Consider the following 14,603-nt stretch of genomic DNA (forward strand, 5'->3'; position numbering starts at 1 on the left):
GGCAATTCCAGTTTAGAATCCGTTTCAGAGCCTTGCTTCGTGCCATCGACGGAACATGGAAAGTATTATGCAGCTCCAATCGACCAAACCACAATGGACGCAGTGAAACCAACAACAGCCGCACTTACGCCGATGGAAACGATTGAAAATGGGTTAATGATCAGTTTCCAGTGTGATCCTGGGTTTAATACGCAGGGTCCTTCGAACCTCCGTTGTTGGAATGGTGAATGGGCTTCAAGTACTCTTCCCGAGTGCTTACCTGCTCCTTGCGTCCTTCCACATATCATGCACACCATGTATCAAGGAGGTTATAGACCAGGGCTGACCATAGCTCATGGAAGCTCAGTTATGATACAGTGTGAGAGCGGCATGGGAAATCTGGCACCAGTTCAAATGGGTGAGAACAATGAATTATCTAAAACTAATCGTTGTATACAACGCTCTGTTCACTCGTAGACTGTGCGCTCGGATCAATCACCCCCGAAACTATCAACTGTGGTTATGTGGCATCGCGTAAGTCTCGTGACGATGACAGTAGCTCAGTCATCGTGCTCGATGGCGGCAATGTAACATCGTCGGAAGATGAAAACGACGGCAGGGACTGTGGACCACCGGGCAAAATCCACGGTTCGTTGGTGTATAAAAATGGTGAACAAATCGATGACAGCGAGGAAGGCTTTCATTCCGGAACGGAGATTACATTTGACTGCATTGCCAGTATCACGGGGGAACAGACCACTTGGAAGATTATTTGTGAAGACGGGCAGTGGATTGGACGGTCAATGACTTGCGGTAAGAAATATCATGGATCGAGGGAGTCTGTAATTTTATTTGCATAATTAATCTGTTCTATTTGCAGACGATGATGATCCACTATTCCATCGAATTCCTTCGGCCAATGGATCTTGCGTTTTCCGAAACAACGAACCACACGTTGTTAGTTTTTACAACGACCTTGAGATAAGAGAAGATATAGTGGAATTTCCACCAGCAACAACCATCATATCTAGGTAAGTTATTAGTCATATTCTGCTCCGACCGTGATGCTGATTTCCCCCGAGAGAACATTGGTTTTGTGGTACCACTTGTTGGTGTCAAGGACAACTGAAATATAATCTAATGAGTTATTTCATCTCATAATCTAATGAGGTATACTTACTGGTATCTCCGGTCTGAACAACCACCGACATGAAGTTACAGCTGTAGTAGCATTCCGGTGGGGGTGCTAAAATCCATTCTTTAGCTCCTTTCAGTTGGGACTGCCATGATGGTAAACGAACGTTATCTACCTGTTGGAAGAATCAGTGATCAGTGTTGATGACGTATTTAAGTTTAAATGACCCAATTCAGATGTTGTTAGTTGGTTTGTGAAATATGATATGTTCTTTATGATCAACACTATTAATCCAGTCATCATATTGTTCTGGGCTCTCGAGACTCGGAAATATGTGCACATAACAGTGCACAGAGGAGAAAAAAGAGTACAAAAAGCGACCCTGTGCAATAATTTTACAGAAAACCAAGCAAATATTTTCAAAGTAATTTTCATACGCATAATTGTCTTCAGGATTGATTGATGATAGAGATGCCTAATTTACTATCATGTATGATTTGCTGTGATTTATTTCTTTCTCTGACTTTATTCGCTGACCGATTGTAAAAATTGTATGCAGGTATTTGGACATATGCATAACTCCAACGAATGAATTTCTCTTAAGTAGAACGATCACAAAGAACTGCATTCAGTTTTACCCTAAATCATCTTCTCACATAAACTGACAGAATGAAAACTTTACTGATTTAGTGTTTTAGTCGATTTCGGCTAACTTATACCATTTTCGTTTATTGATAAGGGCAGCCCGAGAGCTGACCTAGAGACGGTGATTGCCAAAAATTTCACAGAAGCTGCTATATTGCTATCTATATTGTATACAACATTTTCAATCCGGTAGAAGATGCTACAAGAACTCGAGTCTCTCAATGCATGAACCGCGAGAGATTTTTCTACATTCCTTCGCTCCACTTCATACTCTGAGTATTTCACGGCCCTTAAAAAAATTACAGTCTGATAATGATCGTTGCTGTGTGGAATTTCCCAAGAGAGAATCGCAAGTTGACAATTATTGCAGAAAATCGAATCGATGATTCAACTTGATGATTCTCATACTAAGTTGAAATATTTCAAAACCCTTGTGTGGAGCATTCACATACATTTTCATAGACACAACTTATACAAAGAATATATGCACATAGTTAGAATAAGCGGCAATAGTAACATGATTCTATCGCAATTATCAACTGCCTGTATAGAATCGGATCGCGAAACGAGAATAAGCGACCGTTTGTTGCTTCAGAGAAGATCCCCACAGCAGCGTGCTAACCTTTGATTCTCAGAAATGTCATCGAGAGAAATTCGCTCTCGCACTGGTGTCAATTCTATGTTAAATGAGCCATGCCGGGTTTTTGTTGTTGCGATGATCTCCAACTCTCTTTGATGGCGCTGATTCAATCGTTGAAGAGTTGCCAGTGCACGTTCTTTGATACGATAAAAGCCATCCTTGCCTAGAGTCGCCCAAACAACTTTCAAGATGTTTGCTTTAGTAACCTGGGGTCGCTCTAGATCGGACTCCAATAGCGTAGTTTCACTCTGAAATTTTTTTCGGGTCGCACCACGACATCCATGTGAGTTTGTTTAGTTTTTCTTTTTTATGATTACATACAATGCCAACTACGACCTATCGAAATTGATCCATCATACATGGAAAACTCTAGCGATCCAAGTTCAATGACTGTAGGAATGACTGTACTGCATCCTATAACCCGTTTCCCATTTGTTTTCATAATTATTATCTTAAATTAAACCACAGGAAACAGATATGCAGGCTCGCATATGAACTGTTTGTAATATTTGCTCATTCAGCGTGGCGAATACCTGTAGATGTCACCGCGATCGACACTATTAAGAGTGCAGCATTCGTATCCCGGTGCTATTTCGGGTGCTACATTTACTTCACGCAAAATTTTTGTTTTGCTGTTGGGTAAAATGACAAGTTTATTTTCATTTTATTTCGATTGAACCGAAGTGTGATTTAAACTGCATGGAAATAAATTTGTATCTTACAGTTTTGGAAATTATATGAGAAGTGTTAAAACTGTTTAAGTTAGAATATTTCTATAACAGGCAGCAGAACTTTGTTATCGTTCCGGAACGTAGTAAAACGTTTTGAAAGATCGCGGCGAAGGTGGCAGTAGTGAGCTATTTATTTCAAATATATAGCAAATTTGAAATTAACACAGGATTTTGAAAAAAATGAATTGTTTGAGCCTCTATATCTGTTATCTGTGGATAAACTTTCTTTCACATTACGAAAGGGAGCTGATTGCCACAAAAAAAAAAGAAACCAAAATCGATCTACATAACGTATTAAATCTCAAGAAAGCAGATCACAGATAGTGATCACACACGAATCATGTTGTACCGTTTTACCTCAATCTCTCGCTGAAGATTTGTACGTAATATGGATCAATTTTGTTGGTCGAATTTGACCTTTTCAGGACTGTAGTTAACAATGTATCTTTAAACTCATCTAAAGGAAAAAATGAAGGAAAGCGGCTGTGATGTTCTGAGTTATGTGATATCTACAATGACAGTGACTGTGTTGACAGGAAAGCGGTCTAAACGAGGGTAAGAGGAGGATAGTGTCGAGGTTTAAGGCGAGTGCTCGAAGATGGATATGAATATCTGTTATTAGGAGAACTAGGAAAATTAGGAAAATTATTGGTGAAAATGAAACTATCCGTAATCTACTTTTTAGGGTTTTATACGTAACGTGAAATGATAGAGATGGTGGAATACAACGGTTTCTGAAGTTGCCAATTAGCAGGAATCAATACGGAATACGACTGTTAGTATTTCATTTCCAAATAAGCCTTTGCTAACACATGGATCAATAAGTCCCGAGACTAACAATTTTTTTGCAAAAATTTTTTTTATTCATCAACATAATCACCTTTTAGGGTGATACAATGGTTCCAACGTTTTTCCAATTTTTCAATACCATGTTTATAAAAAAAATTATCTTTCGCTTCAAAATAAGCTTCAGTTTCAGCGATGACCTCCTCATTTGAGCCAAATCTTTTTCCCTGGAGCATTTTTTTAAGATCAGCAAAGAGCCAGTAGTCACTGGGGGCTAAATCTGGCGAGTATGGGGGGTGAGGAAGCAGATCAAAGCCCAATTCGTTCAATTTCGCCATTGTTTTCATCGACTTGTGGCAGGGTGCATTGTCTTGATGAAAAAGGATTTTTTTTCTCTGCATGTGCGGTCGTTTGCGATTTCCTCCTTCAAACGCACCAGTAAGTCAATATAATAATCACTGTTGATTGATTTACCTTTTTCGAGGTAGTCAATGAAAATCACGCCATGCGTATACCAAAAAACTGACGCCATGACTTTGCCAGCTGACTGCTGCGTTTTCGGACGGCTTTCGCCAGCTGTGCGCCACTCAGATGACTGCCGCTTCGACTCTGGAGTGTAGTTATGTATCCATGTTTCGTCCATGGTCACGTAACGACGCAAGAAATCTTTTTTGTTGCGAGTAAATAGCGATAAACTGCTTTCTGAATCATCGACTCGTTGCTGTTTTTGTTCCGTCGAAAGCAATCGCGGCACCCACTTGGAAAAAAACCTTTTTCATGCTCAATTTTTCATGAAGGATAGTAAATACACTGCCATATGATATCTGTGTCATCTCAGCAATCTCACGGAGCTTCACTTTACGATCTTTCATTATAATTTTTGTCACTTCACTCACATTTTCCGGTGTAACGGCTTCCACAGGTCTACCCGAGCGTTCCACGTCATTTGTGTCGGTACGACCACGTTTAAACTCAGCGAACCACCGACAAATCATTGTTTTTGATGGACAAGAGTCCGGATAACATTTTTCAATCCATTGTTTCGCTTGCACGGTGTTTGTACCCATTAAAAAACAATGTTTTATCAAAACACGACACTCGATTTTTTACATTTTTCAAACAAACTACAAAACGACTTTACTCCAACCTCGATAACTCAGCTGTTTCTAGTCGGATCGACTTAAAATTTTGACCCGTTTCAAGCAAAGCAAGGCTGAACCGATTTCGACAAACTTAGATTTAAATGAAAGGTCTCGTGGTCCCATACGGAATTCCTGAATTTCATCCGGATCCGACTTCCGATTCCGGAGGGATAGGGTAAAGTGTGTTCAATATTGTACACCGTCACTTAAACAGGCGAAACAAAACACGTAAAAAAATTTCTAAACTGGTCTCAAAACTACACAAATCGATAGTCATTATCAGTAGGCAACTAAACAAACCGATTCCGGCTATCCTGGTTTCCGGTATCCGGTTCCGGAAGTACCGGAAATAGTGGTCATATATACCAAAATGGATCCCGCTCACTTTTCTCAGTGATGGTTTGACCGATTTCCACAAACTTAGATTCAAATGAAAGGTCTTCCGGTCCCATACGGAATTCCTGAGTTTCATCAGGATCCGAATTCCGGTTCCGGAGTTATAAGGTAAAATGTTTTCAATATTGTACACCGTCACTTAAACCGGCGAAAAAAAATACTTAAAAAAAATTCTAAACTGGTCTCAAAACTACACAAATCGATAGTCATTATCAGTAGGCAACTAAACAAACCGATTCAGGCTATCCTGGTTTCCGGTATCCGGTTCCGGAAGTACCGGAAATAGTGGTCATATATACCAAAATGGATCACGCTCACTTTTCTCAGTGATGGTTTGACCGATTTCCACAAACTTAGATTCAAATGAAAGGTCTTCCGGTCCCATACGGAATTCCTGAATTTCATCCGAATCAGACTTCCGGTTCCGGAGTTATCTCTTGGTTTCTTTCAAAAATCGAAGAAAAAACTTTTGAATGGAATACCACAATATTATACATGAGAAAGGCATCATTACACCACTAGGTGGATTAAAACAGGTTTTTATAAAAATCATTAATCTCGAGATCAAGCTAATTTTTGACGCCCAGATATTAGATGAACTGTTAGTTCTTAGCTGGAGTAATGTTTACGACCTCAAATTCGATTACTGTATTAGTTTTAGTGCAAAAGAACAAATCGTTATTTATTTTCGTACTTAGTTGTAGCTGAAACCTTCCATTATCATGTTACCAATCTTGCTAGACTTGGTTTAATTTTTATTCATATTAATCCGTGCAACATCTTCTACACAATTTGGATCAGAGATATCCGGCGTGGCTGAACGTTTACTCAACATTTAACTAATTCAAAAAACCTAGCTTTAACTCCGAGAAAACGAGGCAATTACAGACTTGTATGCGAGAGACCGCCACTTCCGAAGGCGGGTAGGAGGCCAGTTCAGCTTTTTTCGAGGTAGTTTTGAACAATAGCGCTTTACGAAATTAGAGGTGATCCCTTATTAGGTGGCTCCCTTATATACATTAGAGCGGTAAAAAACAACGTGTTTTGTCGGCTACGTCACTTATACAATCATATCTCCGGAACCAAAAGTCACAGCCATTTGATCTTTGAACTTGATCAATGACCCGACAGTACTTTTCAAACGATTAAAATAAGTTTGTTAAAATCGGTTCAGCCATCTCTGAGAAAATTAAGCGCGTATAAATATCGTCGAAAAGTGCACACACATCCACACACATCCACACACACACACACACACACACACACACACACACACACACACACACACACACACACACACACACACACACACACACACACACACACACACACACACACACACACACACACACACACACACACACACACACACACAGACAGATATTTTCGGATCTCGTCGAACTGAGTCGAATGGTATATAACACTATGGATCTCCGAGGCTCCGTTCAAAAGTCGGTTTTTTCAACAATTCTAATACCTTTCTATAGAGAAAGTCAAAAAGCGTAGATTTTTACCTCCTAATTTATGCTAGGTGCACATACCCATTTTCAACTTGATTTTACGTTATTTCTTTGGCTCATCAGTGCGTAGCAGTTTATGTTTAACTACCGCCAGGTTACGCTAGCAGTTCAACATAAACTGCTACGCACTGATGGGTCGAAGACGAAGCGTTAAATCAATTTCATTTGAAGATTTTGAGAACGATTAGGTCAAACGTGTCTGTCGGATTATAACGTCGCCAACAAATGAATGCTAGCCAAAGGACCGCCAAAAAGATCCATCTGCGAGAACGATTTCGTTCTTTCCAGGTCAGTAAACAAGACACTGTAACCGAAACTAGAAGCCAAAAGACGTTCTTGGAGGCATGTACAATGAGGTTCTTTTGAAATACGCAGGACACGTATCGTTCGTGAAGATGGATTATGGGCATCTTTGCGTACAAAAGTTCCATAGTCATTGTTGATCTGATGAACTCATGAACTTATGATCTGGTAAGGCATTTGCAGCTGCGGACAAATAACCCAAATTTTCGCGAAAATCTATGCCATGTATTTGTTTTTACGTATCGTCTTCAACTCATCGGTGTGTTAGCAGTTTATATTGAACTGAAAACTAGACCCAGCGGTTCAATATAAACCGCTGAGCATACGTGAAGTTGAAAAACAATCTTTCCTATTGCACCGAAGTCTGCAATATTTAAACTGACATCTCGGACGAAACAAATTTCGGTCTGTTGATCGTACAGATTATGGTCATTCATTTGAAAAGTTGAAAAAATCTTCTAAATTTATGCTAAGCACATAACCATTTTGATTTGTTTTTACGTTTCGTTTTTGACTCATTGCACTAATGAGCAGTTTATATTGAACTGTTAACTTTGTAAATATTTCCAAATGCACAAGCAGAAGTACCCGACAAATCGTATTCTTCCCTACATTCAAGCTTACATGGGACCTGTAAGGCTTTGGTCCAATTAATCAAGTTATTCAGCGGATAGCTAGGTGAATTATTTTGAAAATGACAGTAATTTACCTTACTGCCATCAATTTCATCCATTTGAGAAATGATGTGCAATTGTTAAACAGAAGTTTAAGAAGAGTGAAAAGGTGACAAAGGTGGAGAGATTGTGCAACAAAATGGCTGCTCGGGTTAGCCAAAAGAGTGTACAAAATATGACGGGTGGTATTCGAAGAAAAACTCGAAACTTCAAGTTCTGAGATAAATGAGTTTTGTTGCTTCCAGATATTAAATGACACAAGCTACGGTCAGTCAAGGACGAGGTGTTTATCAAATCCCACTACGATTGTTGGGTTGCTACACATTATTTGTTTATTTGTTTATTTAGGGCAGAGAAAAACCCGGTGGAGTTAGTTTCTGTCCAACTTGCTCTCAAACAGGCATAAAACCTCCCCTTTCTTTGCATCAACAGATTGCAAACTTCCAAATGGTACATTTCACTTAAACATAGTATTTCTAAACTAACTGAAACTAAAACGAATTAGATAGTAATCCTAGGAACAATTTTTTGACAACGTTTCGTGATAGATTGACGTAGAATGAATTGGAATGAATATTCAGCACATGCTGGCAAAAGGCTTAGTATAGAGATCCTAAGAAAAGAATAGTTTCTAAGATTGCGGCGATGGATATCAATTTGTAAAAGCTGTAAGAGCTCGAAGCAGTCTATTCTTGATTGGAGGTGATCTGCCATAAAAGTAGCCTTGCTGACATCGCGATGAACAGATAACAAATCGAGATCAATCAGTTTGTATCTGGCATGGTAACTTGGAAGGTTCCAAGGGTTTCTTCAAAGAAGCCGACTCAAAGCAAATCGAACAAATTTTCGTTGCTTCAGTGCGTTGGATATCGTTTTGGAAGTACGGTGACCAGATAACCGAGTATTCAAGCGAAGACCGAACTAAGGTACAATCTAACGCTTTCAAGCAATGTACATTATCGAATTCTTTAGTAACGCGGAAAATTAGTCCTAGTAGCTTGGCTTTGGAGATAGTAACTTAGAGACCATGAGGACACCAAGGTCCTTCACAGACGATGTACTTTTCAAAACAATTTGTGAAATATTATAGTCGGAACTGCCTACAGACTGTTTGCGACTAAAAGAGATTACGGAGCATTTGGAGGCGTTCAAAATCATTCTGTTGATATTACACCAATTAGTCAAATTGTTCAACTGCTCTTGTAGGAACTTTGCGTCGGCTGTGGGTTTAATGACATGAAATAATTTGAAGTCATCGGCGAACGAGAGTTTTATGCACTTGATCGAAAAATTTAGATCGTGGATATAAAGTAAAAATAAGAACGGTCTAAGATGACTTCCTTGAGGAACTCCAGAGGTAACAGAGAATGGTAGGGTTGTACAGTCTCCTATTTTCACTATCATTTCACGACCAGTTAGATATGAGTGAAGACAATTCAGAAATTATCCGTTAAATCCTAGTCTATTTAACTTTGAGATTGTTATGTGATTATTATTCTTGTCGAACGCAGCGGAGAAATCGGTGTAGCTAGAATCTACTTGTGGTCGTGATTGTAACGAACGTATGATAAAGAAAGTATTGGTTACTAAATTTGTTGACGTCGAAGGATAGGGCATGAAACCATGTTGAGTGTCAGCTATATAGTTAGAGCAAGTATGTGTTATGAAATCCAGAGCTTAAATTTCAAACCGCTTCGATACGGCACACAAAGCTGCTATTCCGCGGTAGTTGGATACTGTACACTTGTGTCTTTTTTGCCTTTCTCATATAGAAAGCTTATGCAATCACTGTGAAAACCGACTTTGAAGCGAGACCCAAAGGCCGAGTGCCATATACCATTCGACTCAGTTCGTCGAGAACGCAAAATGTCTGTGTGTATGTGCGTAAGTGTGTATGTCACGTTTTTTTTGTACTTTTCTCGAAGATGGCTGGACCGATTTTCACAAACTTAGATTCAAATGAAAGATATGGCAAGAAATTCTTGAATATTATTTGGATCCGACTTCCGGTTCTGGTATTATGGGGTAAAATGTGCAAAAAATGTTGAAATAAACGCACAAACTTTCCTCGACGATGGCTAAACCGATTTTCACAAACTTATATTCAAATTAAAGCTTTTATGATCCCATACAAAATTTCTGAGTTTTGTTTGCATCTGACTTTCAGTTTCGGAGTTATGGGGTAAATGTGACAAAAAATCAAAATAGATGTACTAATTTTTCTCAGAGATGGCGTGACTTGTTTCCAAAAACTTGGATTCGAATGAAAGATCTAGTGGTTCCATACAATATTCCTGAATATTATTTGAATCCGACTTCCGGTCCCGGTATTATGGGGTAAAATGCGCCAAAAAATGTGAAAATAAATGCACAAATTATACTTGATTTCGACTGGCGTGATAATCGTGGAGACGGCTGTCTCAGTCTTATAATACAAACGAATGTTGTTTACTGTCCGACGTTTCGGCCTTTGATGTAGGCCTTTTTCAAGGAAAATATGATCTATCGTTTATAGTCAAAATATGTCGATGTCTGACGCTACGTTGTCTGGTCAATTTAAGAACATGCTTTAAGATATATTGACTGCCTAACAAATATTTTGTTTGCATACATTACGTACAGTGTCACAACTCAAACTTTTCTCGAAGATGGCTAAACCGATTTTCACATACTCACATATATTCGAATGAAAGTTCTTATAGTCCCATACAAAATTCTTGAGTTTAGCTTGGATCTAACTTCCGGTTTCGGAGTTATGGGGTAAAATGTGTACTTATTTTTCTCAGAGATGGCGTGACCGATTTTCTAAAATTTAGATTCAAATGAATGCACTCATGATCCTTCACAAAACTTCCGAATTTAATTTGTATCAAATTTCCGGCTCCGAAATTATAAGGTGATTAGGGTAAAATTCCAATTTAAAATTACTTACTCGCTTTTCGCAGAGATGACGTGACCGATTTCCACAAATTTTGATTCAAATGAATGGTTATATGGTCTCACATAAAACTTCTAAATTTCATTTTGATCCGACTTTCGGCTCCGAAATTATAGAGTAAAGATTGTAAAAAATTTTATACCTACGTAATGGTATAAAGAGGCGAAACAAAGAATGAAAAAAAAATTTAAAACTACCCTCAAAACTACTCCATTTGATAGTCATTATCAATAGATGACCAAACAAACTGATTTCGGCTATCCTGGTTTCCAGTATACGATTCCGGAGGCACAGGAAATAGTGATCATATTATCTCAAATGGATCTAACTTACTTTTCTCAGTGATGATTTGACCAATTTTCACAAACTTGAAAAAGGCATCACTACACCACTAGGTGGATTAAAACAGGTCTTTACAAACTGAAAACACATAGGATTTCTTCCAGATTTCAGGAAAAGTTCCTGAACGTAAGGAGCAGTTGAATATAATGGATAGTGGAACCAATAAACTGTCAGAGCAGGTTTTTATTACCACACATGGGATACCATCGGGCTCAGCACTAGATGATGTTTGGTTCACACTTCATATGAACTTTGAAATTTATGCAACGATTTGTCGAATAGTAGATTGGGATTGACAACAAAATCTGAGTATTACAGCCGATTCATCATTGTATAAGACAATTGCATGGACCTAACACTAAGAATCCTGACACTACAAATCCTTCCAGTTCGGGACGCGAGCACGGGAATTTGATAATTCACTGGAGAAATGTTTAATTCTTTTATCCAATTTTCATTTCCTGAATGAAGGAGGAACTTCAATTTTTTTTTACTGATACTGTGAAGATTTTTAGTCTCGGCCGGTAGCGGTGTTTGTTGAAACTAAAGGTTAGCCACGCATACGTGTTTTCCATAACTATAAATTTAAGCCATTCTACTTTTTCTAATAGCACTGCGTCTGAATTGAATATTTTAGCTCTTGAAAATGCATAACGATGCCAGAGGCAATTCTCAATAATGCACAAGAACACGGTTACTTACATGCATGTGTGCTCCCAGCCCAGTTCCTCCCATGAAAACCCAGTCCACGGCATTGTTCTCCGAAGATTTCGGCAGAAAGTACGGTCTGCCATAGTGCTGTCGCAACTTTTTCAGTATCACCGGATCACAGTTACTCCACCCGAAGTACCACGGTTCGGTTCCTATCTCGTAACGGACTCGTGCTTCGTCTAAGCTAAACGCCTCGAAGATGTTGTGGAAATTTGTTTGGTAGGGGAAAAACTGACACTTGGCCGCTCCCTTCCTCCGGCCATATGTTTGATAGATTTCTTTAAAAAACCAATAATCGAAATACTCCGTTGCAGTCCAATTTACAGTGGCATCAGTAACAATGACCGGTCCACCCGAATAAGCGTACTTCCGTTCGAACTCATCCGGATCTACGTTTGCGATGCGGGGAACATTTCGTATATCTTTGCAGAATTGGCAGCTTTCCGGTGGACGGAAAACTTTCTGCAGTTGGTTAGGCATTTCAAGGATGCACTGCATTCGGACGAAAAATGAAATTGAATCGGAATTAAAATTTGACCATGTAAATATGCAGAAGTTGCTCATTTACATCTTCATTTGTAAATAGATGGCTGAAATGGTGCTTTCCGAGAGCGAAAACGAGCAGCATCAGAATGAGTTTATACTTTTGTATTCCACGATAGCGCAAATAGTCGCGTTGCAGTTCTTGGTGCCGGGAAACAGAGGGCAAACAATTTATCTCGACACCACTTGCGTTGAAATTAATTAAAAAATTCTTCACTTTTTTTTCGAGTTCATCCATGGTACTGATGACTGTTTCTGTATTTGCGGTGAAAACGCTTTCCCTCTATCGGTTGAAGTGGTAGAGCGACGCGGCACCGAAGGACAATATGTCTGCACTTGTGGGCGTTTTTGTATTGACTGATCGAAACATTTTAAAGCCAGGATTCGCATTGATTGCATTACCTCCGGTGGTGCACACTGGAAGTAAGACACACATTTTTCACAGCAAGGCCGGGCGTTATTTTGACTATGTTATTTCTTCAGCTCTTGTAGTTAGCAGGTGTAGTTGAGTTCCTAATATTCAAATTAAAAAAAAATAGTTATAATTAGAGGTAATAACGCTTTGATTGATCTTGGTATGCTATAAATGAAAATTCAGAGACCTGGTTGAGCATACTACTGTAATATATCTTATGAAGTTGATAAGGGTGAGCTATTTATTTTAAAAAAATTCAAAGTTCTTTACCTAGCGAATGATGGATAGAAAAAGAGATAGTTCAATAAATGTGTGTAATTAGATGTGTAGATGTGTAGTATTTCAGTAAGGAGACCATATAATGTTTACGTGCGGTACGCTGGATCATGAAAACATAGAACCGGGGACTTTTCTTTATATTTTGTTAAGTGAAAATATTAATGACAATCTTTCGGGGTTTAACATTTTTTCGTGACACACAACCGTTTTTATACTTTATGTTTCGTCTTCGACTCGTCAGTGCAGACAGTGTATGTTAAAATGTTATGCTCGGAGCAGTACAATATAAACCACTACCGCTTTTGGCCTACATCTACACACTTCACTATCGGAATCGGAGTGGTATTCAGCTACACAAAAATATACTTATCAATATTACAATTTATGCATCTTCTTACAAAAATCTGTACGGCTAGCAAGCCGAAACTTGGTTTCGCCCGAGATGTCAGTTTTGAAATTACACTTAGGTGTAATATCAAAAATGTGTTTTGCGAATAGCATTTACTTTACGTCTGCCTAGCGGGTTATGTTGAACCACCAGTTCAGCACAAAATGCTACGCACTGATGAGTCCAAGACGAAACGTCAGTTCAAGTAAAATTGGTTATGTGCACCTAGCATAAATTGGGGGGCAAAACCCTTTTGCCTCTTAAGCTTACCATACTTATCAATATTTGCATCAATTGAAATCAGAAGATCATTCTCTTTCGCATTCACTGTTGTGATAGTTGTAGTATTTGGGAAAGCATTTACATTTGAGGAACTACTAGCGTCATCATCTTCCATATGCATTACACTGCCCATTCTCGCATATCAGTCCCATATCGATTTTCGCCAATATTGAGTTACCTTGAGGAATGAAATCTATCTTCAATATACTCTCAGAAATTGCAATAAAAGTTGATGGTTTGTTCAGTAAAGTGTGAAAAAAATATCGACACCTGTCTGTCCCATATGCAAAGTATGTACCCGCATATCAGTCCCATTCAGTGCTAATTTAAAAAAATTCAGTTGTTGCAATATTGGAATAGCAAAGGTTTATTACCGATATTTCATGTAAAAATACCATAATTTAGCATTAGGTAGCAAGATAAATAAAAAAAAAATCGGAAATAAAATTTTAATCGTCTTTTTCTCGACATGCCGATTTTTCATATGGGACTGATATGCAAGTATGGGCAGTACAGGAGTTATAAATTGTAGGTTATCGGCGTTTTTCGGCGAAGAATAAATAAACACTAATGCCAGTTTGTCCGGACGTTTTGAGCTACTTTTGGCTTTCACTCATCTTCTGCGGACACTAAAATTTATATATTTTCATCATTTCATCGTCCAAAGTTGAAAACTTATTTGCAAAACACATAACAAGATTTACTGTACAAATGCTCTGGTAGGCCATGGATATGCCAGCTACTCTATAGAGAA

The 14,603-nt window shown here is 38.6% G+C and overlaps 2 protein-coding genes across 3 annotated transcripts in view; one reads left to right on the plus strand and one right to left on the minus strand.

The window, feature by feature from the left end:
- The window catches only part of LOC131427452 (sushi, von Willebrand factor type A, EGF and pentraxin domain-containing protein 1), a 100,766-nt gene that overhangs the window by 60,258 nt on the left and 25,905 nt on the right, over positions 1 to 14,603 (plus strand). The window contains exons 8-10 of one of the 2 annotated variants that reach the window (XM_058590651.1): positions 29 to 397; positions 457 to 792; positions 860 to 1,010. In XM_058590651.1, coding sequence (XP_058446634.1) covers positions 29 to 397; positions 457 to 792; positions 860 to 1,010 — 856 coding nt within the window. Of the gene's footprint in view, positions 1 to 16; positions 398 to 456; positions 793 to 859; positions 1,011 to 14,603 lie in introns of both variants that reach the window. The other variant, XM_058590650.1, reaches the window with a different exon arrangement.
- On the minus strand, positions 968 to 12,832 carry LOC131427454 (uncharacterized). The gene is made up of 4 exons (XM_058590653.1): positions 12,511 to 12,832; positions 11,934 to 12,434; positions 1,160 to 1,289; positions 968 to 1,104 (listed from the first exon to the last, which is right to left on the minus strand). Exons 1-4 carry the CDS (start codon positions 12,721 to 12,723, stop codon positions 1,019 to 1,021), a joined length of 930 nt encoding a protein of 309 aa, XP_058446636.1. The 5' UTR covers positions 12,724 to 12,832; the 3' UTR covers positions 968 to 1,018.

The sequence above is a fragment of the Malaya genurostris genome, chromosome 2 (genome assembly GCF_030247185.1).
Source record: "Malaya genurostris strain Urasoe2022 chromosome 2, Malgen_1.1, whole genome shotgun sequence".
In the NCBI taxonomy this organism is placed as follows: Eukaryota; Metazoa; Arthropoda; class Insecta; order Diptera; family Culicidae; genus Malaya; species Malaya genurostris.

Bases quoted from the DNA above. Each gene is read 5' to 3' on its own strand.
- LOC131427454 (XM_058590653.1), bottom strand. From the start codon at position 12,723: ATGGATGAACTCGAAAAAAAAGTGAAGAATTTTTTAATTAATTTCAAC. The intron at 12,435-12,510 runs GTAAATGAGCAA...GTCCGAATGCAG, and splicing joins ATCTATTTACAAATGAAGAT to TGCATCCTTGAAATGCCTAA. The intron at 1,290-11,933 runs GTAAGTAACCGT...TTCTTCCAACAG, and splicing joins GGCTGGGAGCACACATGCAT to GTAGATAACGTTCGTTTACC.